Source organism: Gymnogyps californianus, chromosome 1 (assembly GCF_018139145.2).
Source record: "Gymnogyps californianus isolate 813 chromosome 1, ASM1813914v2, whole genome shotgun sequence".
NCBI lineage: Eukaryota > Metazoa > Chordata > Aves > Accipitriformes > Cathartidae > Gymnogyps > Gymnogyps californianus.
This window is the reverse complement of record NC_059471.1, coordinates 17,664,784-17,691,366: the sequence shown is the minus strand read 5'-3', so window position 1 is coordinate 17,691,366 and position 26,583 is coordinate 17,664,784. Positions and strand designations below refer to the sequence as shown.

At 44.7% G+C, this 26,583-nt stretch overlaps 1 protein-coding gene across 1 annotated transcript; it reads right to left on the bottom strand.

The window, feature by feature from the left end:
• Window positions 1-288: 288 nt before the first annotated feature.
• On the bottom strand, window positions 289-9,637 carry RAB39A (RAB39A, member RAS oncogene family). Its single transcript, XM_050909213.1, has 2 exons — window positions 9,315-9,637; window positions 289-731 (listed from the first exon to the last, which is right to left on the bottom strand). Exons 1-2 carry the CDS (start codon window positions 9,635-9,637, stop codon window positions 305-307), a joined length of 750 nt encoding a protein of 249 aa, XP_050765170.1. The 3' UTR covers window positions 289-304.
• Between the last annotated feature and the right edge of the window lie 16,946 nt (window positions 9,638-26,583).

Here is a 26,583-nt window from a genome sequence, read left to right as displayed (position 1 = left end):
CCCAAGAGAGGATGTTGTCACGATGATTATTGCGCTTTCTCAGTGTCTTGCCGTAGGATTAGTTTTTCCTTTAGCAATATATAATCGCTTTTCCTGAAGACCACACAAAGTTATTGTACTCTGAAAAGAAAAAAAGCACTTAAAGTTTTATGAAGTTATGACCTAGACAGAAGGATACAAAACCAAATTACCGTTCTATGATTCAGCTATGTCATGATCTAATATTGTTTCAAAATTATTATTCTGTTATTTAGGTTGGCATCATCTTCTGAACACACGATGTGCTCTTTGGCATGCTACAAATTCAGCAGATGCACTGTCTTCTGGGCTTTACAGCTTCTTCTGACGAATGTACAACGTTTGGAACAAAGCCGCTCTTGACACCTTCCCATCCATCTTGTATTGAGATTTCTCCTTTTTTAACGAGTTCATAGATGTCTCGCGTGAGAATTGTAAAGGACTCTTCAACATTCGTGGCATCTTTTGCTGAAGTTTCTATATATTTCATACCACAGTCAGATGACAGTTTTTCAGCTTCTTCTCTTGTAACCTCACGCTGTGACACTAAGTCACATTTATGTCCTACTAACAGGAACACAATCTGAAAGGGCTGCACATGCATTTTTGCTTCTTCTAGCCAGTCTTTCACATGTTCAAAAGATCGTCGATTTGTGATGTCAAACACTAGTAAGCCACCCACAGAATTGCGATAATAAGAGCGTGTTATTGATCTGTGAAGGAAAAAAAAAAAGGAAAATTAAAATACATTTTCACTTTATTCGTAAATAGATTACTTTTCCATGTGGCAATGTGTTTTTATCTACTATAAGTTTTATGAAATATCTTTGCTTTTTTAAAACTAATTGGAATTTATTAATTTACCTTCTACACACAAAAATGTTCCTTTTTCATTTTTTTCTTACATTCAAAAGTCACTTTCTAAACATTCTTGAAGCCGACATCTCTAGTGCGAATTTTGAATGCTGAATTATTCTGCAAAGTACTTTTTATTAGCAAACTGTGGCACATGTTCACAGAATAAAATATATATATTTATTTGTCAAATACTTGTTGGTGTTAAAGTCTGAGTCCTTCAGTTTTATACAAACATGCGCTTCGCTTTGTTCTAATCAATTACTTCAAACTAAAATACGTAGGCAGATGTCAAGAAACCTGGAGCCTAAGCTTGCCAATGTACAAGCGTATCTTTTTGTATTCCTTGCAGAAAAATTCTTTGATAGAAGAGTTTGTACAGATAATCATCATTCTTTGTGCTTGCAGAAGTCAACAGGTAACAGACTAAGAAAGGAAACTCCTTAAACAAAACTGTCCAGAAGTAACTGAGCTGGGCAAACACAGCATTGGCAAGGAACGCTTCTACCTCCAGCATCTCTCTCACAGAAGTTCAAAAGCTCTTTATAATTGCATTTACTCTTTTTTGGCATGAGACTTCCAGGACTGGCAACAGATATTTTCTACTTTTGAGCCCTCTACGTTCCAGAGCATTCATTGGAAGGAATTTTGGAAGAAGGAAACCCTTCCTCTGGTTGAAAAGATTTTTAATATGCTCTGGAAGAAGAAAAAGTGCTTGTTAGAATGTAGAGAGAGAGAAAAATACAGGGACTAAAAAATGGTTGTAAGTCTCTAATCATGAGCAATAGGGGAGGATGGAGAAGGTGAGAAGAGACATTTTAAAGGAAGTGACAACCTACCAAGGAGTGGACGCAAGCACTCGTGACTAGCATAAATATATAGCTAGTGTATATATAAGTATTCTCCAACTGAAATGAGATGCACAATCTCTATTAACAGTCATTATTTGAAATTATAATTTAGCCAAGAATTAATTCAATTTTATCTTATGATTATGAAGAGGATGCAGCCTCACAACTTTTGGAATCAGGATGAACTGTACACAGTAACATATTTTTCCACAACAGTAGCTCCCTCTGATTTTCAGTTCATTGTATTTCAGATAGTGTTTTATAACAATTTGAACATAGAGGTATAATTAGCAGCAGTAGTCATATTACAGATAGGTAAGTGCACAGCTAGATAAGGCTTAGGTTTCTTGACATATCTAAGTTCATTTAGCCACAGCAAACGGCATTTGAAATGGTTTTATTTAGATAACAGGGAGGGATTGTTTGTCCTAATGTTTAGAAGGATCTTTTCTATGTTCCAGTAATAGAGTCCATGGAGTGTCTCTCTGAACAGTTTGAATGTGAGGACAACAGGATCTTACCCTCAGATTAATTCAAATAGCTTGGATATGAAAAATGACGCATGGTTTTGCAAAATTATTTAAGACCATAAATGAAGGGTGTCACATTTTGTGAAGTATTAAATAAAGGTGCCGTAAAGATCTGTTTCGGGTTTTCTTAAGCATTTTTTTGCTGTAGAGCAGTTGCAAACACAAATGAGTACATCAAAGTAATTCAAGTGGTTCTAGAAAGAGCGGAAGTGGGTGACAAAAATGGGATTTGGAGAAATGGAAGCTAATACAACCTATTTTTATTAAAAAAAAAATCTTGAAAACAGTTATGCCAAAGAAATGCATTAACCAGGGAAGAAAGTAGGTTAGTATTGAAAATGCAGTGCATCATTTACCAAGCATTTCTATATAGAACGATGGTATATCATGTATCTATGAACTGGAGTACTGAAAAACAGCCCTCCATGTGTTACTGGGTGCTTATACACAGCAGTCAGTATCCTCATGTGTTGTAACTTACTTCTGCAGAGATATGCTAATTTACACTAGCTGATGATCTAAGCCATTATATTTAACATGTATGTATTGCTTGTAATGGGGATGATTAAAAAGCGTCTGTAACTTTGGGCTGTACATCACAAAAACTGGGTGAATATATGGGAGACACAGCAGTCATTTTTTCTATATTTTTGGTATGTATAATTTGAAATTAGTTTTCTCATTACCAAAAAAAGGTTGATATACTAGAGAGGCTTTAGAAAACAGTAACAAAAGAAAAAAGTAACACAAAAAGTTTTCAAGATACATATGATACATATGATATCATGTTATGTCGTTGTTTAACATCTGAGAAAAGGATGATGTTTGTTAAAATATCGTCTACAAATATTTGAATAGTTTTACTGTTAAGGTGAGTTGTTATTTGCAGTTATATTTTAAAAGAAAGTATTCTTGACAAATAAGACAACATTTTGAAGCAGAAAATTTAGGCCATCAAGTGGGAAAAACGTCTGGGCACGTGAATGTGGTAGGTTGTTCAACAGTATCTGAAACATCTTACAGATGCAAAATACTTAAGTATGACAATCAGAGTAGATTAAGTATTAGACATGTATTTTTAGTAGACAGCTTAGAGTTATTTGGAAAATGAACTGTGTGAAGTGGATGTACTTCTGCACACTTATGCCCTGTATCACACCTAGAAAGAATGAAAGAGCATTCACTTAGATGGTCTAGTAGGTCTCTCTCTGCTTTTGTTTTGGTTTGTTTTTTTCTCTATAAAACTAAGTGCCAGGGCAATTTTTGCCTCTTATTAATATTATCGCTAAAGATTATAGGACTTTTAAGTGCCTTCAACAAGGCTTAGGCGGAACTATAACACCAACATCTGAAGTTGTGCTCCGCTCAGCTGCGCATCTAAACCATGGTGCCTGAACAAGTTCCCTGGGGACCCGAGTGTTCTGCCTCTGCACAGGCTGCGAGCCGCCCAGCGGGGACAGCCCTGCCTTCCCTCTTAGCTCAGATCGGAGCTGAAAACAAACCATTGCTCCAGGTGAGTGCCCGGCAGGGTTCTGCTTGGGAGGGCTTCTCAAGAGCACGCCAACACCCTCAGATGGGTTCAAGCTCCTCACAAAATGCAGAGGAACTTTCTGTTAGCACAGTGGAGGTACCCATCTTTCACACAGATTCCTCGTGCGCTACTTCACAAGGCACAGGTCAGTGTTCACAGAGCCCATGGTACAGAGGCCGCTTGAGGGGTTTTGCTCAGAAGACGTACAGCTTCATAGACTTTACAGGCCATGTCAATGTACTGCACATGTCTTCACTGAAAAGCTTGATGATGAGAGTGCATGGTAGCCAACAAAAGATAAGGAGGGCTGACAGTAAAAGGCTCTTCATGCAACAGCTGGTAGACTTGTAGATCTCCTTGGGAAAGATGTCATGAATGCAAAGAGTTTATCTGTATTCCATGGAAGACTGAACAAGTCCTGAACAAGAGACTGAGTGAGCTTTAGTAAATAGACAAACTGCGTCAGTCTCCAGAAGTCCCTCAAGTTGAAAGTAGAGGATAACAGAGTACTCAGGAGAATGCAAAGACTCTATCAGAGACGAGATATCCGAGTATGGACCACAGACAAAATCAGACTGGCCTTTCTTGTGTTCTTTCACAAGCAGGGAATCCGCTTACGTGACTATACACACTTTGGTAAGTGCTGCAAGATCAGACTCTAAAAGCAAAATGAAGTTTTTAACTCCCTTATTGTTGTCACTTTTTGAACAGAAGGAAAAAAACCCTAGGGTCCTACAAGTTTTTCAAGTCAGGATGAGGAACTGGTGACAGGTCAGGTTTGATGTAGTCCAACTTATTCATAAAGGATGTTCAAATTTCCATTTCTCAAATTATCCCCATGCAGATCCTAAATTCTTGTTGAAATGATGGCTTCTCGTGTAAACTTTGGTTCAGCTAATTAATGTCATTAAACTAGCATTATGGATGGGAATGTGTTACGTGCAGCACCATGATTCATTTTCTGTGGGGAAGGAGGGAGAGGGGAGTACTTCCTTTAGTAGACAGAAAGCCTTAAGTTAGGGACAGGGTGGAATTAGGATGAAAAAGTAACGGCCAAAGAGCAGCCTTTCTTCTAAAATTGGGGGGACAGCAATGAAGCCTGCCATCTCCTTCCAGGAAACCATTCAGAGGAAGTGCTGGTTGGAAGTGGGAAGCAGAACTTTGTTCAGATTTAGAATCTTAACAGTGACTTTGAATGAAAGGGGGACTGAACTCTTAAATCCATCCCTGCATCTGTCTTTATTCACGTGTCTTATCTCTCTGCCTAAAACACTGTGTTTTCCTTCTATTCCTTTGTGCCCAGTACTTCCTTGCTGCCTCCTCTCTCAGGTTCTCTTTCACAGAAGACTCTGAACCCTTCTCTAAGCCATAGCTAATGGAAGTGCCCAAACCAAAGTGTCTGCCTGGGCCTTTGTTCAAGGTGCAAGCTGGTATTTCAGGAGGGAGTTTGCCAGTTCCCATGGCTACACTAAATGAAAGGAAACAACCCTCCTACTTAATAGAGGTGACTGTAACCCCTTGGTGACTGGAGGCCTACGTGGCTGTGCAGCTCCTCCTCTTTCAGGCTGGAGTATGCATGTCATGCCAGCCACTGATGATGGGTGTGCTCCAGCCTCCAGTCAGTCCACACTAAGTATGTGAACTATTACACCATCTTTGCCTGAGAGTTACAAAAATTGATGTAAGCATTATTGAAAACGTAATTCTTATTTTCTCCCCCACTCCATATAAATAAATAGAGATTACAAAGCTCCTTATCTATGCTGTTGTTAAATATGGACTGTCCTAGCATCCTCAAGACCATCCTAAGTTTTTATTTTCAGCAAGAATACTTGTATGAATAATATTTTTGCTCATTTCATATAATGCTTGGCATTTGTAATAAATGAAAGGTAAATACAGACAAAGAGTTGGAGAAAATCAGTTTTTCCCTATTAGAACATGTTAAAAAGGTAAGGCTGCACTAAGTATTAAAAGGGAACCATGACACTTTGATATTGAATTCTGTAAGGTTCCTCCAGATGGTTCTGTATTTGAAATTGCTGGAGGTGAGACTGCTCCTCAAGAAGTTATATGTTGTGACGTACAATAATGATACGTTAGAATGTTTTTCCAAAGGATAGCTTTGAAGTCTTTAGTTTTAATTGGGAACATTTGTTAAATGCAGATCCTAAATTCTTTCGTAAATTATGACTCTACACGTAGAGTATGTGTTGGTTCCACTAATTAATTCTGCCTGAACTACCATTATGGAAAGGGAAAATACTGTCTAGAACAGAAGTCATTCTCTTAGCTTAATCTAAATGTTAGGCTCAAGATGTAAGACCCTAATTAATACTCTCAAGAAAACCCTTGGTAAGATGATGGCCACTGAACAATTGTTTCTGAAAATGAATGAGAAGATGTATTAATCACATCAGACTATGGCTTTAGGGTGACTTTAAATCAGTCACAGTGTTTCTTTCTCATTATGATCCTACTGATCTTTAACAGATGAACCAAACTTTCACTAAAAGCTTTATCTAATTTTGAAGACTTATTTTTATACTATGACTAAAGACTACATTGTAATGGTATCAATTTTGAAAATACACATTGCTTACTCAGAAAGAAGAATAAGGATAGTGTTTTATTTTCAAGCCATGTGTTAGAAACAGAACGTATCTAGTATCATAGTCTACTAAAAAGTAGATTAATATAATTGAGGCATCCCCATAGTATTTTGCCCCTATGTTCTTGAAATGAACTCTCAGTCTTAGCACCAGTACCAAGCACTTCATAGCCTTGGAAATTTCGTGATTTAAATATTGTTGGATTTAAATACAGGAAAATTAAACAAACAAATCACAGCAAAGTAGACGATGTGAAACACAGCCAAAGCAGCAGATTGCTCTAAACGACAACTAATCTCAAGACAGAAAGAAACCTAGGGTGTACCCCTTATTTACCATAGTCTGCATTGCGGACCTGAGTCTATACTAAGCAAGTCTGTAGGTTCTTGTTCTGGTAAGGTGTTAAAAGTATTGATTATGTTGTTGTTGTCCGTATGGCACCTAGCACAATGGGAGAGTCTGCTTAGTGATGCCTGACTGATGTCAAAGTGAATATAGTCAGTAACCGCCCTGAGCTCAAAATAAGTAAACTGTCCGGCACCAGTGTTTGCAGCTTGCTCACCCTTCTTGTGGAAGTGGTGAGAATTACTTTATTTGAGAAGTAATGCAAACAGTGCATGTTACAGATGATTTCTAAGACCATGCATGAAATCCAGTTTAAATACAGCAGCATCAGTGAACTAGACACATGTAAGAATTTTTCCAAAACAATTTCTCCAAGAAAATAAATGCTCTTTCAAGAGAGTGTGATGGCAGGTGTGTCACACGTTACTTTTCCCCTGGGAATGTCCCTAATGCCTGGGACCAAAAGAAGGGGGTTGTTATGCAGCCGGTAGTTTGCCCTGCACACAGAGAACTCCCCAGGAAGCTTTAAAGCCAGGTTTTACCTCCTCTGAAGTACCAATGCAAGTGAACCAGAGCAGAATTGGGAATCAGAACTGCAAACTGCTTGGCATTCCACAAAATTAGATTATCTCTTGGAATAATTAGTTCTTCCCCAAGACCATCTTTGCTTGTGACCTGTAGTCTTCTCCATTAGCAGAGAACAGAATGTGCAAGATTTTAATCTGTGGTGTATAACTTAGTAAAATATTTATAATTTACTTGAGTAAGTGTAAAACAGACTATACAATAAATGCTATGATATTTGGTACACCAACTGACAAGAAACTCTTAGCAGAAAAACAAACACAAACGTTTAAAACTACTTCCTTCAGTTTGTATCTTCTGGGTATTAGAAAAAACACAGATGTATACTAATGGTAAATTTAAAAGCAACTGACTGCATGACTCATCACTGTATATCCCCTGAGCATTCCCAGGTTAAAGGATGGCTATCATTTGATTTAAAATGTATGCAAAACTCCCTGCATTTGCATTCCTTTCAGTCAAGTGCCTTGTCATTGGCCATCCCGGCTCTTTGTCAGCAAATTCAAAATAAAGAGATTATACATTCTTAGTCACTTGTTTACAATTATTTTACATTCTTTGCTGGAAAGCACAAGGAGGGTGAAAAATGCTAAGAGCTTGCTATTGTCACTGTGAATTTCTTTGCTAACCCTTCAGAGGCCTGCCTGCAAAAATAGGTATAAAATTGTGACTCATGCAAGCCCAGGAAAGTTTTTTGCTGTTTCACTGTAATGCTTGTTATTGAAAAAAAAAAGGGTTGGCGTCCCCTGGTAAGACAGTGAAATCCCACCTCTTCACCTGAGTGCGGGAATCTGCACAACTGTTGCAGCGGAAGACAGGGAACATAAAAGAATCGATTCTGGCAAGTGAAAAGACCCATTTCAACCCTCCTGCTAGCATCCCAGTAACAACAAGTGTGTGGGTTGGGTAGCACGTAGATGGGCTACGCATTAGCCTCCCACCCGAGTTCATACCTACTGAACCCCAAGTCCAAATTAAAATCCATACACAACTTGCCTGAAGCGGCAAGCCCTACAGATACAACAGAGCCACAAGAGTAAGTGAATGATAGTACCAGTTTGTATGTTGGGGAATGACCGTGACTCTTTTGGGGCAGGAAGAGAGGGTAGTTCTGCTACCCGTTTGTGACAGAGAGGAGAAAGGAGAGAATTTAATACTCACTGCAGCATTTGAGCTAGTTTAGCTACACTATAAATGACAGAGGCATTAGTGAAGGCTCCTGGCAACCATCAGTGCAGAGCAGGTGCAGAAGGCAGATAAAACACTAATAAGGGATTGTAGCTGGCTGCCCAGTGGCTTCTACACTGCCAAGGCTGCACTGGTGCTTGCAGTGCTGCTGTGCTGGAAGGAGGAAGAGCAGGGAGGTGGCCTGGTCTCTCCAGATTGCATGGGAGGGAGAGTTATGGCAGAGGGAAATACTGCAGGGGAGGATGAGTTCGGAGGTGATGACAAAGTAAGAAATGCGGAGTGAAGCAGGGGCCTCCTGCTGCAAAGGAGGAAGAAAATGCAGAGGAGGGATTGCTACCTTAGGTCCACGACTTCAGGGCAAAGATGGGGGCGGGAAGGAGAAAGAGGACAAGGCCACTTGTTACCCCCTAGTGTGAGCTGGGAGGGGAAGGGGAGCTGTTCCCTGGTGGGTGTGAAGGGAAAGGGTGGGGAAAGAGGAAGCTCCTGGGGGGGAACTGGTGGGCAGCGGGGTGAGAGGGATGGTGGGCCACGGGGCTGGGGAGCACCGGCAGGCAACGGGGTGGTGAGGGGGGATGGCAATGGGGTGGAGGGCTGTTTGGGGCACAGCAGCCAGGTGGGTGCAGTGAGAAGTGCTGGGGGGCAAGGCAAAGTCCTTGGGGCAGGAGATGCGTCAGACGATGAGAGTACGGTGCCGGGAGGGCGGCGGGGGTCGGGTCTGCGGGGCAGGGTGTGCCCGGGTGCCGGCACTTTGGGGGGCAGACGGGAAGGGGGGTGGGGGGGAAGATCCTGGGTCCCGTACCTGAACCGCTCCTGCCCCGCCGTGTCCCAGAGCTGCAGCTTGACCCTCTTGCCGGGCTCGATCTCCACCAGCCGGGAGAAGAAGTCCACCCCCACCGTGGGGTCGGAGTGCAGCGGCCCCGGGAAGCGGCCCTCGGTGAAGCGGTGCAAGAGGCAGGACTTGCCCACGGTGGAGTCGCCCAGCACGATCAGCCGGAACTGGTAGATCCAAATCGCCGCGTCCATGGCGGCCCCGGCCTGGCCCGGCTCCGCCTTGGGGCTCTTCCTGGGGCTTCTGCGCGGCCGGTGCCTGCACCGCGCTCCGATCGCCCCAACGCCCGGCATCGGCGCAGCGGGCGGGCGGCGGCGGGGGCTGCGCGGGGCCCCGGGGAGCCGCTCCGGCGGGTGCAGGACAGGGCCCCCGTGCCGGCCGCGCCGGGCAGGGCGGCGGCGGCGGGCGGGCGGGCGGGCGGAGGCCGGGTCCCCCCGCCCCGCTCCCGCGGCGCCGCGCCGGGCTCCCGGTGGCTGCCCGGGCGGGGCGGGGCGGGGCGGGGCGGGCGGCGCCCGCGGGCGCTGTCCCTTCAGCACCGCTCTGCCCCGCTCCCGCCGCCGGCCCCGGCCCTCGGGCCCCGGCTCCGCGCCCCGGCCCCGGCTGCCCCCGGCCCTCCCGCCGCGGGGTGCGCGCTGGAGCCCGCCTCTCCCGCCCGCTCTGCGGTGGCGCGGCCGAGCCGCCCGCCGGGGCCTCCCACTATGCCGTCATGTGCGCGGCGAGACGGGCCGTCCCCCGCGGCGCGGCGCGGCGGGCAGGGCGGGCAAGCAGCGCGGCGAGGACGCTGCCTTGCGGCTACAGCCCGTGCCCAGGGTCCAGCGCACCCAGCAGAGCCGCTCCTCTCGTGGGCAACAAGTGCAAGGGGGGGCCAGGAGAAGGGGGACGCGGGGGGCGGTGGGGGAGGGGACCAGGCCAGCCTGGAAAATCAGGTGAGAGAGAACCGGGCTGTTAAAGCGTGAGATTTGCAAAGGAAAGTGGGAGCAGAAAGGAAATACTGGGGAAGGAGTGGAGGAACCAGATCGGCAGGGGAAAAAGGGACGGAGCTGAAAGGAAGCCGTCTGGTGGGGCGGGAGCTGGGCAGGGGCTGCGCGCAGGAGTGCGAGCTGGAAAAGAGACAGACCAACAAGCAGAAGAACAAGTGCAAAGTGGTAAAGATGGGCTGGGCAAGTGGCGCAAGGGAAAAGGAGACTCAGCGATCTAGATACTCTCAGAGAGAACCATGCAAACTGTCTTGAGAAAAGGCATAATACTGGAAATGACAGGGACATACACTCTTCATTTCCCAGTGGAACAAACTGCATGTATTGGGCCTTTGTGAGAGTACCTTCACCTACAGTAATAGAACAATTCTGTCAGTAGAGATGCCCACTGGAGAAATGTCTTTGCCCCCCTGGGATCTTCAGCTAAGTATCATGTTATGATAAATCTGCTGAGCAATAGATTCCTCAGATTTCTTTTAAAGTCTCAAAACCACATGGGATAACAAACACTAACAGTCCTCAGATGGCTGGTGAGGGCATCGCAGCCAAATAAGCAGAAATCCGAGGACTTCCAGTAAACAGAATTGCAGCAGCTTCTTCTGCAGATTGGGGTGGGGTGAGGGAGCCGGGGGCAGAGAGCCTGAGAACTGAGCAGAGTAGGCTGGGTGAGCTGGGAAGTAGGTTGGTGCTAGCAGAAGGTCAGCAGCAAGTGGATACTCGTATGAATGGGCACTTTGATAGTGAAAAGGACAGGGAGAGGAGATGGGTGACATTTTTTTTCACACAGCCTGCTGTTTTCCTCTGTTAATGTCAGGCACAGATGCAGCTAAAACCGTAACTGCCTGTGGCTGGTTAGGGACGTATCTGAAACCACATTTCTTTTGTAACTCTGTGGGGCAGTTTGTCATGATGAGTATTCTCATCGTCTGAGTCTGGTTTTGTTATTCCAATGTGTTATGTGGTGACCAGTGGGACAGCAGTATGTTTCCCCCTGTAGGCTTGGGTAGACCTTGCAGCTCCACAGCGTGGATAAGTGAGACCAAGGGCACCTCGGCCCTTCACCTGACCAAGGGCAGGGTGAACTCAGAAGAGGGGTTTACATGCACCGCTGGGGAGATCACATCCTCCAGCCCCAAAATGAGTCTGGCTGGGATGTGCAAGTGTGGCTGGCCCTGGGAGACTCGGCCAGGCGACTCCAGAAGCTTCCAGCAGAGACTTGGCCTGGCAGCCCAGAATCTATAAAAGGCACGGCCAGGAGCTGCCAGAGGGATTTATCTTGCTGTGCAAGCTGAGCTGAAGCTGCAAGATGTCGCCTGCTCCAAGAATCCGGACTTTCCAGGGACCTTTTGGGCTGGCCAGTCAGTCCCCAGGACTTGGTGATTGTGTGTCTATGTGTGTCTCCGAGTGTGTTTCCTCCTGAACCCTGCACATTTCTCCCCTCTACTTTCACCAGCTCTTCTTGTAAAAAATAAATTGAACATAGCTTGTACTTGACTAGTTGCTCCTTTGAGTAACAATTAAAATAAAGCAATGTTAACTCAGATAAATGAACCTTCAGAAGGGTAAAATCAGTCCAGTTCTTGCAGTTCTACATGGGACATGATTACAGGTGATTCCTAGGGATCTTTTCTAAGTGTTCTGACAAAAGTGGCACTTAGATACAAGAAGTATTTGCATGTGAAACAGAGATGTGAGGTATGTGATATCGGTAGCTCTGATACTTGCCAAATGTGAACAGGGCAAAATTTTAAGTGGACTTTGCTCATTATATAATACCTAGATCCTGCATGGATCACCACCCTGGCTAACACCCATAGGTCTTCAAAGCCTCAAGTATGTGCTCTCTAGCTGAGATGCACAGCAGATTGCTGTCCTTTGCACAGCTGGGCTGGAAGAACCTCACACTAATGAGTTACACAGCTCATTTCATTCCTAACAGGTGAGTGAAGTCAATTTGCCTACGGCATTTACAGTTGAGCTAAATATGTTTGCAAATATTTTCAGGCTTCCAGAGTCTGGTCTGTCTAGCTAAGCTTGTCATTGTAGAAAGACAGTGGTATATAAATTCACATATATCCAAAGCACAACCTTCTACCTTCATTTGGGACCTTTTGAGTGTCCTATGTTAAATGCTACCTAGGGAACCTGCACTTGTTGTGTCTGCTGTAGAGTGGACAAGGTGGGTGAATTTTATCTCCAAGTCATTCAGTTTTTGTTAGTTTACCAGTGAGTACAGGGGCCCTGACAGCACACAGTCAATCACAAAGATCTCTGACCAGCAGTCAGAAGAAGCGATTAAACATGGCTGTGCTTTGAGGCGCTGGAGTGGTTAAAGTGGAGAGGTTAAAGCAGCAACATGAACCTGACTTTCCTTCAGACAGTTTCTACCACTTGGGCATTGGCAGCTTGAATCTGCTCTTCCCAGGAAGGGCGAATCAAACTTAAATTCGGGGACACAATAAAAAAGCCAAACAAACCCAAACTTCCAAATCTACTGCATTATCAGCTAGATTACTGCACTAAGCCATAAATCCAAGACCTTTCAATCTAAAATTCCTCACTTCTTTTCATATTTTTGACTTGGCACGGATTTTTTCTCAACCTTTGGTAAGTGGGTAGGTCACCAGGGATTATATAGATTACAGTGCTCCTGAAGAATATGCACACGTGATTACATGGAAATTTAGAGAAGCACAGATGAAAGTAATTGATTCTCAACCCCAGTCAACCTGAGACTGAGAAACTATGCTTTCTGCTGCCACCCAAGAACCCAAGAGAACTGAGGGACCAGTCTGGAAGCAAGATGCCACCCATGCCTGTTTTAATTGCCTAGGCCATTGGTCTGGAGGCTGATACAGCTGCTCATTTTATCAGAGAGAAAGTTTCAATAGATGTAAGCTGTTGGAAGATGCTGCCAGCTATCTTTTTTTTTGATAGAGTAGTACTGGAGGTGGAATACTCCCTACTAATGAGCAATGACTTTCCTTCCTCTAAGATGTCATCAAGCCAGGCAGGTTTCACCTGATGGTGGGAAGGACATTTCTTAAACCACAATGTTCTGGTAATGTTTCTTTGACAGACTTCTTTGATGCACATGTATAAATTTAGTATCCAAATAGCAGAACAGCACTATGTTGAAATGATCAGTCTGCCCTAAAATCTCATAAGTGGTATGAGAACAAATCTACTGCCCTTCCTACTTTTTGCAGTTCATAGTATTTGATGGGTTTCACACTTCCTCCTGTGGTGTTAATTAGTGAGTCACTCCAACTCTTGCTGAAGCTAATGCTCTCACTGCCAGCTGGGAGGGCCGAGGGGGGTCAGCAGGAGCGGCAGGCTGAGGCCGAGATTTTAACGGCACTCTTGGTGTAAGCCTTCCCTTCTGAAAGTTTCCAAGAGTGCTCATATCTCCTCAGACACCGAAGGCAATTGGGTAGGACAGGAAACCTGCAGGACACCAGGCCTGCTAACCCTGCGGTCCACAGAAATCCTCGCCAGTACCGACAGGAGCAATGGGATGTTCCAGCTGCCCAGGTTCAACTTCTTGATCTCACACCCAGGTGCCAGGCTTCACCTCTGAGCTCGCTGAGGGACTGTGGCTACAGCTCCATGTTATGCTGGGGCTCATCTCACTATGCCAGTTTTACAGTGGTAAGAAGTGATGGGATAGCAAAGAAGTGCAGAGAGAACATTCACCTGGAAAGATGCTGAAAAAAACCCTGAGTAAATGGAAATGTGTTGGAAAGTTTTGTGTTTATTGCTTAGCATCATCTTATTGCATTTGTTATTTGTTGCTGGAAGTTTATTTCTGATACTGTCTGGAACACCTGGAGCTCTTCACAGGTGAAGGAGAAAGGAATATTCCAGGAAAACATGGTAGGAGTTATAACCTTCTTTCAGTTTGTGGTATTATTAATGATCTCCTGTACAGATTTCAACAAATAAATGGTTGGTGAGGGTATTTTTATAGTGTCCTAAGTCTCTGTGTGGTAATGTGGTCATTCATTCAAAGGTACACTCTGACCTCTTAGAAGATGTCCTCGTTTGATGACAGCGTTCCTTATGTTGTTGAGACAGATATGTGCATGGTAGAACATCAGTAAAAACATTGGGAAAAAAAAAAAAAGCTGCACAACTGAGTCATAAGAATCCATGGATGGATTTATAGATAAATAAATATCTAAATAAATATCTACATACAGATCCACTTTGTTCATGAGGCATTACAATGGCTCCGTGGAGATGATGCAAGTGAAACTACTCCACAGCAGAATGAACTCACAGAGGCAGTCAGTGAAGAACAGAAACACCCAGCTGGGACAAGGAAAACTTCTCCTAACTCCTCAGACCTGATCTTCCAGAAGGACCTACAACATAACTTCAAAGACAAGCCTGGGAACTAAAAGTCATAACTTTTCAGAATACTGAAAACCAAGGACCGAGTATTTACTCAATAAACATTTTATAACCATTAAATATTTTTATACTTTTCCTCACATCTCACCGTTAAGCCATCCCTGTTCCACACAAGTAAACAACCTCTATCTGATCTATAAGCCCATCATTGTCTCACTCCTCTTTGCCGACTATCTCCTCCCTCAAAATGTTAGTAATATTATGTTATACTCAGAGCAATCACTCCCAGCTTGATGTTTGCTGTGTCTAGATCAGAGGTACAACAAGAATTGTATTTCCCTCCCAAATGTCCGTTTACTCCAAGTGTAATAGATGGTATCTATCTCTGCAAATTCTGCCATCTCAGACATCTAAGATGGCATCTTAGATAGCCACAGTTACAGAAGCACATCTAACTCAGTAAAGTGTCAGGAAAATACAGGAACCTGCAACCTGCTCCACTAAAATACTGAACTGAATTCATGCACATTGACGTTTCAGAGTTAATGCCTAAACTGCATAAGAATCTGTCTTTAAGCGGGATTAAGATTGCCTTTAGGTGAGATTAAGAACCAAACCCAAAATGGCAATTTATTCTACTACGTAAAACAAGTGAAGTATTTGTTCTCATGCCTTCCTTTTTGTCATTTATCAATCTTACACCTCACTCGTCCATTTGTCATTTGGAACGACTCCTAGGATTCTATGCATTCTTTGCTCTGATGAAGTCCATCTCCTACATCTCTTTTCTGTTTGGGAAATGCTGGTGTGTGAAACAATATAGATTTCCGCTAACAAAGAACGCTCTTTGAGCTTTGTGCCATGGACCCTTTGGGTACGTTGATCAAACAGGTACTTTTTTCTGTAAGCATTGCATCTCTGAAGGAACCCTACAATTCATTGCCCACTGTCATGGTCATCTGTTTTTCCCAGATCCCCACTTTTGCTCCAGACGCATTCTCTGACAATTTCTTAAGAGGAGTATTATTTCTAATTGCCTTCTCAATGTCTCTGTCCTATCCAGTGCCTGCAACTCTTCTCATGCTTTATACCATTGCAGGCCTCACAAAGGACACAGAAGGCACTGAGACATAAATGTAATTGCTGAGCTAATTCAGGATGGGCAGACAAGTCTCCCTGCACTGTTTGCAAAAATTAAACTAAGAACTTCCATGTATGGTAGGTGCCACTGAGTTTAGCCTACCTGGAAGAATTGCCCACACAAATGAGCTGTGATTACATCTGCCAAGCTTGAACTGACTAGATTAATCCAGTATGAGCTGGTAACACAGGTAATGTTTCTTTTCTTGTAATTACTTGGGTGGGAGGCTGGAGGGTTATAGAAACTGCAGTGGCAACTATTAATTGGCCTCAGGGATTGAGGACGTCAAAGAGATTGGGCCTCAGGCCATGTGATTATCAGAGCCATTGCCAGCTTACATCACCGATCTAATATAAAAGGTAATACAGTTAAGACGATAGCCCTTTGGGAGTGACCACCATACATAGTCATCCGATACCATGTAGAAGCTGAAGCCCAAGAACTGCAACACAGAGAAACTAAGCTGTCATCCATAGACCCAGCATGTCAACCAGTCAGAATGAGTGACCTGTTCCTCTGGGGTTACTGGTATAGGACTGGTCTAAACTAGACTGGTGGGGCTGAAGCTCTAATCTGTGTGTGATGTGTTTGCAGAACAGGAATCATTATCCACTTACCCATCCTCTCAGGCAAATAAATATTAGACTGTGTATCACCGAGTACATTATCACACTACCCAATCTCCCCGTGACCACAGGATGCACAGTGTAGATCAGAGACAACTTTCATTCCAAAAAAGTGACAGCTGCCCTGCACCCCTACTTCTGGTGCAAAGGCTTGTCTTAGGCTTTGTAACGGGAAGTAGGTCCCATGGTCTTTCACCCCGAATGCCATCCCCTACACTTCTAGTCGGAGCCCAACCTTGTTTACACTGGAGGTAGACTGAGGGCCTTTAGGGCAGGAAGTCTTCCCTCTGCCCATGGGAATTCAAAGCCATTTAAAAGTGAACAAAGTTTCTTAAAAATTTAAGAGACTACGCCTCTGCTCAAAAAGCACACACCACATGAGGATATTTAAAACAAATAAGGTTTGTAAAAGGGTATTGGCAGATATTAATGGATGAAAATTTCATAGTAGATGAAATCGTCAGAAGGGGTTAAATACCCTCCCTTGTCCTGCTTAAAAGACTACTGTCGCAGAGCTATTCAGGGACCTTTTACCCCAAAGAACTTCAAGAAGTGAACCTAAATGAGGACAGAGTTTACAGACTTAGGTTATGTGACTGAAGGCTCATCCCCAGGAACACAAAGGAGCAGAGGCACAATGACAGGCAGGGGAACCCCAGTAACCACACCAGAGCCAGCTGAGCCACTGACAGGGTTGCTCCAAGGGCTGGCACAGGGGAGCCACCAGCCCCATGGGTTAGACGGACACCACCAGCTGAGTCAATGGAAGACACTCCCCATCAACTCCCCATCAATCCCATTACAGACTTAGAGAGAATTACTGCCTACAGGAGCATGGGACTCACTATGGGAAGTTGGAAAGAACATTTTGGGGTTGTGAATACTTACTATGGGATGTTTAGGGGAAGGACCAAAGACAGGGGAAGGGAAAGATGGAATTGGACGGGGAGGAACAAGTGTGGAAAAATACAGAAGAAAGGCGATAAAAGGAGCTGGACACATGTAAACAGGTTACCGGTCAGTATGCTTGTGTTGAAGTGCAGCAAGGGCTGGGGCTTTTGCCAGCCAGGGCTCCATCCCTGGGCGGGATGGTTTCGGTGTGCTCAAGGACACAGATAGCCAAGCTGTGCCAATGACCTGTTGATCATCAAGAAGTGCAAAAGTGTCCAGAAGTAACTGAAGCAGGAATCCGAAAACAAATAACAAATCAGAAGACAAATGGCGCAATCATCAATGAGGTAATTCTCTAACCAATCCTGTAACTAAGGACATGGAAAGGTACTGGGGTAACTGGAGGTGGCTGAAAAAAGAACCTGGGGAGGGAGGACTTATGACCGTGCTCCAGGATGCAGGACCATTTCTGCAACCTCTGAGGAACTCAGGGAGTGGAAAAGAGCCCAGGGAAACCCAAGATCCACCCATGACCCTGTGCTAGGATGACACAGCATGGCAGGAACCACCACACTGACCCACCCAGCCTCCTTCCAGGATTGCACCATCTCTCCTGCAGAACGAGGAGCTTGTGAAAGAAACCACAATGCCAGCCTGCCCAACTTCTCTCCCTCACTGCACCATCTCTCCCATGGCACAGAGAAGTCATGTAATTTGTAAAATTTCATATATCTTTCTATTAAGCATAACTGGCAGGTTGGGGAGGGGGCTGCAGGGATGAGCTCTGTGGGAAGGTCACAGCCGCGCTGGACACAGCCTGTTCCAGACAGCTCCACCTGGCCCACTGCAGGCCACAGCTGAGCACATCAGCCAAGCGGGTGGTGCCTCTGAGCCAATCAGATGGGTTTGTAGCACCTCTGAAAAAGATGCATTTAAGAAAGGGCAGAAGGCACCAGCACAAAAGAAAAAACGATCACGTTGGAGGAGGAGGATAGAGAAAACCATGCCCGAGCAGGGCCCATGAGGCACGACTCTAAAGGGACTGGAACTGATGGAGAAACCACCATGCACAGACCCCAGTCTCCTGCGTTGCCCATTGCCTCACCAAAGGGACTGAGTGCAATGTGCGGTGAGGGGACTGGAGAACAGAAAGAGAGGGGAGAGGTGTGCAGAGAGAAGAAGGGGTGTTTTTTTATGAGGGTTTGTTTGCACTCCATTAAAGAACTAGCTCTCTGAACTCCCTCCCAAGAAGGTTTCACTTCCACTACCCCTTCTGAGTCATTTTGTGTTACTGTCAGGGATATTACTGTCCCTCCAAACTAGACTGTTCTGGTTTAGAAAGAAATACGGACAAGGCTTCCACCAGTGAAGTCCTGCTCCTGATCCCAGCTAAAACATACTTTGAATTGAAACAGAACTCAGCAGATCTTCTGACCCCAGGAATGAAAATTAAAACTATTATCAACAGGTCAAACCCTCACCCTAACGCCTGTTTTGAGATCTCTCAAAGACAATTTGAGCATCTTTGCTCTCAGCTCTTCAGTTCTTATGCCCCAGAATGTGTCTGCGTTCAAAAGGAAAGCTCTCTGGTTTTGCAGGAATCAAAGATGTTCAGGGATTCTCAATGTTCAAATCCTGGAATGCTGCTACTCACATGCATGTTGTTGTCTTTTTATCTGCTGAAGGATATGGCGTTGAAGGAAAGGAAGCGCCTTAAAACCGCCTTATGTGCCATGGGAGACAAAGCTGACAAGCAGCACTATCCACTGGAGGGCAGTGAAAGGCTGGGGAAATCTGAGGTGAGACTGAAAATGCTTCTGCCGAAATACGGCCCCTAACTAGAAAGATCCTGAGTTGCCCAAGACTGAAAGAAAATGGTACATTGGGCATAACTGGCAGTTTTTGTAGCAGGAGGGCTACAGGGGTGACCTGTGTAGGAGAAGGTCATGGACTGCCCTTCAGTCACAGCTGGGTTCAGCTGGCTTGGCAACAGACGCCACCAACCCACCATGTGCCAAAACTTGAATCAATCAGAGAAGCACATAGCACCTCTGTGAAAACATATTTAATAAAGAGGAGCAGCTGCTGGGAGGAGATGTGTGAGGATACATGTGACAACACACAGAAGACAACACAGGACCAGATACATCCTGAGGGGACTGCAGCCCATGAAGGAATCCCTGCAGCAGCAGGTACTACACTGAAGGGGACTGCAGCCTGGTGAGGAACCCACACGGGGGCAGTTGAAAAGTGTAAGAAACATGGAGTGCCAAGAAAGAAAACCAGTATGCACTAATGTCAATCTCCTGTGCTGCCTGGTGCCTTGCTGAAGGGACTGAGTGTAACATTTAGCAAAAGCAAGGGGAGTGGAGAATAGAAAGGGGGGAGGAGAGGTGTCTGGATTGAAGTTGAGGTGTTTTCCCTAGGTATTTAATTTTTATCTTGTTTCTCAGTACCCCTGAATCAGTAATTAAATATGTAGTTTGCAATAAATAAATCAGTGAAATTTCCCAATGAGACTGCTTTCCCATGACAACTGGACAGACTAGAAAAGACAAATGCTCATCTTTCTTAAGATTATGCTCTATTTAGAAGCCAGACTGGCTGCAAAGGTGTAATTTGGTGCAGAATGTGGATCCTTGAGCTAAGATCTGCTCTGGAATGGTTCCTAGCAAATTCAGCCCTTAGAAGAAACAATAGAGAACAAATGTTAAAGGTAGCAAGAGTGAGAAGCTCTTGTTTTTTGTTTTTGCAGAGAAGAAGGTGCAAGAGATCTGTTCTGGTGTGAGGTCCATCTAGGCCATTATCTCTTCTGAGATTGTAGGTGAAAGTATGTTAGCACTGGCAAATGTGGTGGAGGACACTGGATCCACCTTCAGAGACATCACACTGTACACAGATCTTACTTGATGCTGTAAGTGAAAGGCAACTCCTGTTATAGTGGTCTTTGTAAAGTTCACCTGAGAGGTGAATCCAATTTTGGATTGAGGGAGGATGCTTCTTTTTTGGAGAAGACTGTGTACTGTGCAGGGGTGTATGTCAGTGTGTGCACACCTGCAAATATCAAGTTGGATTAGTCAGTGAGAAGGATAAAAGGCTTGGGAGCCATCTGTTGGAGCTGCCACAGCTCTACGCTGGACACTAGGGAGACCAGAGTGGACTGACAGTTGATTCCTGGAGGGACTAAGAGGTCCAAGCCGATTACTGGAGAGACTCTGAGGTCAGGTGTCAACTGAGACCCATCTGCATCTATACGTCTCTGAGCATGAGTCTAGGGGAGACAAGGGGATCCAGGGACAGTTACTGGGGAGATCCATAGTGCGTCTATGTAGACATTGGTCTGTGTGGGGTCATGCAAAGTAAACTGGAAGGCCAAGGGTCCAGGGTCAGTTACTGGACAGACTGTCTAAGGCCAACTACTGGAGGGATCCATATTGTATATATGTACACATTTCACACTAACAAACCTTTAACTGCCAAAGAGGGGGCAGGATTAGGCTGTTCGTGCCATCTGTGTTTGTGTGGTCAGCTATGTATATATGCATGTATATGTGTATATATACATAGAGTGTACAGCATCTGTGGGACTATTGGAAATACACGCAACAGTCCACCTCAGTACTGACTGCATCTGGCAACATGGAGCTGCAGCAGCCTCGCCTCTGTCGGTCTACCATATTCGGCAATCCTCAAGCCAGAGTTTCTCTCACAATACAGAAAGAAGCTCCAGCATTTGCAGATGAGTGACTCTGCACAAAGTACACCATCCTCACGCTAGAAGTGGATGCACCCGAGCCTCTATTCAGATGAGTATTTTTCTGTATTGCATGTGCAATAGCCATTTAATCCACCAACAAAAGGTTACTATGAATGCAATGCAGCAGACTAGTGCTGAAACTTCAACTCACAAAATTTATTTATAGTGTGGAAGTGCAGGGACAGAATTTGTAATTTTACCTAACTTGAAAAATTAAAGAAAGATCTCTGGAGTATGTCCAACATCCTCACAGTTCTTAAAATACACCTACTCCATAAAACAAAGGTGTAACATCCGTGTATCTGTAGTGTTTCCATGTGTGCCCTCTGGGTGTGTGTATTATTGATTTGGCAGAATTCACATTTTAACATTTAGAGCATGACGATGAATGTTAAAGATTTTCCTGGATAAGCAAACAATGAAACTACTTTTCCTTCCTCAAAACATATTCTATGGTCTGGCATGCTGAATAAGTATGATACATACTGAGGAAATTGCTCTTTACTCTTTAAAAATCAAACATTACCAAATAAATAGTTATTATTTACCATTATTTACTCAGAATATCAGAGAGAGCTTTTTAACAGAACAGCATTTGCTTTTTTTTTTTCTTTCTTCCCCCACAGTGATTGTTATAGGAACTTTTGAATAGAATAGACTATTTCCATTGGAAGGGACCTACAACAATCACCTAGTCCAACTGCCTGACCAATTCAGGGCTGACCAAAAGTTAAAGCATGTTGTTAAGGGCATTGTCCAAATGCCCTTTAAACACTGACAGGCTTGGGGCATTGACCACCTCTCTAGGAAGCCTCTTCCAGTGTTTGACCACCCTCTTGGTAAGGAAATGCTTCCTAATGTCCAGTCTAAACCTCCTCTGGTGCAGCTTTGAACCATTCCCATGCATCCTGTCACTGGATCCCAGGGAGAAGAGCTCAGCACCTCCATCTCCACTTCCCCTCCTCAGGAAGCTGTAGAGAGCAATGAGGTCACCCCTCAGCCTCCTTTTCTCCAAGCTAGACAAGCCCGAAGTCCTTAGCTGCTCCTCACAGGACATGCCTTCCAGCCCTTTCACCAGCTTTGTTGCCCTCCTCTGGACGCATTCAAGGACCTTTACACTCTTCTTAAATTGTGGGGCCCAGAACTGCACACAGTATTCAAGGTGAGGCTGCACCAATGCTGAATACAGCAGGATAATCACCTCTAAGCTTGTTAAATTTCATCCCATTAATCATAGCCCAATGCTCCAATCTATCTAGATCCCTCTGCAAGGCATCTTGCCCCTCAAGAGAGTCAACAGCACCTCCCAGTTTGGTATCACCAGCAAACTTGGTAACGGTGCATTCAATTCCTGCATCCAGATTGTTGATAAATATATTAAACAGAACTGGCCCTAGAATTGAGCCCTGAGGAACACTGCTGGTGACCGGTTGCCAGCCAGATGTAGCCCCATTCACTATAACCCTTTGAGCCCTGCCCTTCAGCCAGTTCTTCACTCAGCGCACTGTGAACCTGCTCATCCCACAGTGGAACAACTTGTCCAGAAGGATGCTGTGAGGGACAGTATCAAAAGCCTTATTAAAATCCAGAAAAACTATATCCACCACCTGCCCTTCATCCACTAGGCAGGTCACCTTATCATAGAAGGGTATCAAATTAGTCAAACAGGATTTTCCTTTTGTAAACCCATGTTGACTGTGCCTGATTGCATTATTCTTTAAATGCCTTTCAACAGTACCCAGTATAATCTTCTCCATAATTTTTCCAGGATCTGAGGTTAGACTAACAGGTCTGTAGTTCCCTGGGTCTTCCCTCACACTCTTTTTGTAGATTGGAATAACATTGGCTAGCTTCCAGTCAGCAGGGACCTCCCCAGACTCGCAAAACCTTTGGTAGATGATTGAGAGGGGTCCTGCCATAACATCCTCTAGCTCCTTCAGAACTCCAGGATGAATCCCATCAGGCCCCATGGACTTGCGAACATTCAGCTGATACAGCTGGTCCCTTACAATCTCAGTGTCCACAAATGGAAAGTCACTGTTCCCACACTTGTGGTCCTCCGACTCAGGGGACTGGGCAGCCCAAGGTCTATCAGTATTATTAAAGACTGAGGCAATAAAATGCATTGAATGCCTCTGCTTTTCCTTCATCCATGTTAGTCAGATGACCATTTTCAACAAGTATCAGTCCAATACTTTCTTTAGACCTCCTCTTGCTATTAACATACTTAAAAAAGCCCTTCTTGTTATCTGAAGCAACACTGGCCAGTTTCAACTCTAGTTGAGCTTTGGCCTTTCGTGTCTTCTCCCTGCATAAACAAACCACGTCTCTGGGCTTTTATCTTCTCAATTATCACTTAAGTTGCCATGCATATCATCTTTCTTGCTTGGAAGGAAAGGTGGTTTCTTTGAAACTGTTCAGGACCTTTGCAATTTCATAGTTTGGTCAGTGCTTATTTCACTCCTGCCTCAAAGTTCTTATTGCTGGAGAGAAAGAATTCAAAACGCAAGCAGTTAAAATACCCAACTAACAATGTTTTTCCTTTCTCCCTTTGAATCCGAGTGGCCCTTCTCTACACAGACCATAGTCCAATAGGGCTGCTAGTGTAGCCAAAGCAGAGAAAAGTGGCACTGCTAGAAATTCAATCTTATAAAAATACAAGATCCCAAATTTGCTGGGAGGTGAGCAGATGAAGGACACTTCGGTTTCAGGATTTCTCATTAGAGACCTCTTGAACCTAAGCGCTTCCACCTTTGTGATTAAGACCATTGGTTACTGTGGTCATCAGTGCTTACAATACAGTATCAGCTCCACAATATTGTATACTGGTATCTAATTTTGGATATACTGCTGAAGACTGTTTTGACTATTTGGTAATAATAATCAATAAGAACTAATCATAGTGTGGACTGTATTAACAAATATTAATTAGATGAAGTTTAAAACTGACCTATCAATTTTCTAAACATTCTTAGTGAACCATCGCACACACAAATATGCATATAAATATACATACACACACATTCACTGCAAGCAATGATGGTTTTGTACTTTCAGTATCAGCATTTCAGTCACCATAGGCAGTATTGCCCCAAAAACAGCCCACCAACCTTTGCACACATACATGCACATGTAATGACAAATTGGTGAAGAAACATTCTGCATCATACCTAGACGTGCACTGGCACAGCACACCACTTTGTATCAAACAGGCTTGTATGCATCTCCTGCACACGAGTCTGGCTTTGCTCCTAAAGCCACTTTCATCTCCTCCCTATGCAGCACAGGCCCCTCTGAATCTGCAGGAAGACACACTCCCACAACTTCAGTGCAGGACTAGGGCACAGGCACTGCACCTGCACCCCACTGCACAAACCCGGGGGGCTGTGAAGAACAAGGCCAGCCACACAGGGGTACCCCCACGCCACAGAGCAGCGCCCAAGGCTGCCCACTGAACCAAGCCCTCCTCAGACACCGACGTGGAGGGCAAAGGGCCCCAGAGAGCCCAGCTCAGGTAGGGCGGGCAGGTGCAGGAGCACACCTCCCGCCCTCGCAGCCCAAATGAGCAGGCAACTCACCCTAACACCTCACCTCCACAACCGCCGCCCCAACGGCCGCGCACGCGCCCCTCCCGCCGCTCGTCTATAGGCTTAGCCCCGGCGGGGCAGCGCAGCGAGTCGGTGCCACGATGTCAGCGGCGCGAGGAGCGCGCATGCGCTCATCTCCCGCAGGCAGCCGAGCGCGAAGGGCGGGCCGCGCCCGACGCGCTCCCGCCCCGCCCCCGGCCGTTGGGCGGCCGGTGGAGGCGCCATTTCAGCGTGAGGGGGCGCCCGCCGCCGCGGTGAGGGGCGCCTTCAGCCTCCGCCGTCGAGAGCGGGGGGGCTCGGTGTGGGATTACGAGCTGGAGTTCTGAAAACACGTAATAAAGTTCAAGTAGAACTTTTTAGAAACAAACATTTAAACACAGAATTATAGAAAAAGTCCATATTTTACCTGCCAAAATCTATACCTTGCCTTAAAAGCATGTTGTGTTTAGCCCGTTGTGTCTTATGGAACACAGTAGGTTTATGTGGATGCATTAGGAATAATTAAATTTGGTAAGAAGTTGCGATGATGTGGTGTGCTATGCCAGAGATGTGTCCGCATGTTTGTGATCAATGGCATTTTAAGATGGAAAAAACACTTTGACAAAGCATTTTTTGCTGAAGCCAAAGGGAAAACCCTTGGTGCTGAGGAGATTCTCAGTGGTTTTCAGGGTCAGACCCACAGACAGGTTTATAGATGGATCGTTTTTATAAAAAACACTTTTTCCAGAAATAAATTCCAATTGCTGTGGTTAAGATGTATTTTCCCCACTGTCTTCTCTGAAATCTCCTGAAATGACGGCATCACGTTCACTGCCCTAACAGAAACACCATAATGAATGTTATTTAGTACAAGCAGTTGTCCATACGAGACTATCGAACTGTTTGGAAGACAATTACCCAGCTGCTTTTAAGAAGGTTATTTTATGAACACAGGCCCCCTTTCTGGGAAGTGCTAAGCACGCACAGCTCTCCTCTTAGCATTACAGTTCAATCACCAGCTGTCCTCTAGCCAGACCTGAAGATAAAAACTAACTTACCTTGGTCAACACTTATTAAGCCTTATTAGTCTTATCAAACATTCTGGCTTTCATATTTCATTCAAGTAGATGCATTTATGTCAAACATTTGTAGAGACATTTTTTGTTATATCTTTTTTTGCCTATATCCAGTACTTAGAGCTAGCCAAAGCCAGCTGGCAAGCTCAGCTACCTGGTCCTTTGATTTAGGTCAGTTTTCTATGCAAGGCTTCGTGATGATCCTGAAGTGTGACTAGATTGAAGTTTGAGTTCAGATGTATACGAACAGTCTTGGCAGTCACTCTAAATTTATTCCAGTCTAACTCAAAGTCTGGCTCGTGATTTCCAAATAGCCTTGTTCTTTCTTTTGGTAAAGTTCTGACTTGCTTGTAAGGAAATGGGAAAAGGTCTGACAGTTCCAGGTGGGTCAAAATACAAGTAAGTACATCTTTGACTACAAATTTAGAAAGTTATTTTTCTTAAGTATGCATTGTCTAAGATATGTACTGTTTGCAACTCCAGGAAGCACAACGAGCCTTTCATAATGCAAAAGTAATCACAGCTATTTGAAAAAGTTTTAACTGACTGTTAATGCAATGTAGATAACAGAAGAGCATACCTTAGCATGCTGAGAGAATTGAACAACCACTGATTTGTACATACCGGTTATAGAATCAGAAGGCATCTTGGAAGTGATCACTGTAATCCGAGGTGCCATGATGTGACCACTGAAGTTATGGCTGATATCACTGTCTGGTTTGGTAGGCTGGGTAATGGCGGCAAGGGATTTAGTGGTGTAAGTGGGCTGAGTGGTAGTGGTGGACTAAGGGATATTGGTGGATCAAGTGGTTGTTGGGGGGGTACCTGAAAAATTTGTATGCCAAAGAG

Excerpts from the sequence above, each read along its gene's own strand:
- RAB39A (XM_050909213.1), bottom strand. The coding sequence starts at position 9,637 with ATGCCGGGCGTTGGGGCGATCGGAGCGCGGTGCAGGCACCGGCCGCGC. Across the intron at positions 732-9,314 it reads GCGGGGCAGGAGCGGTTCAG|ATCAATAACACGCTCTTATT; the intron begins GTACGGGACCCA and ends TTTCCTTCACAG.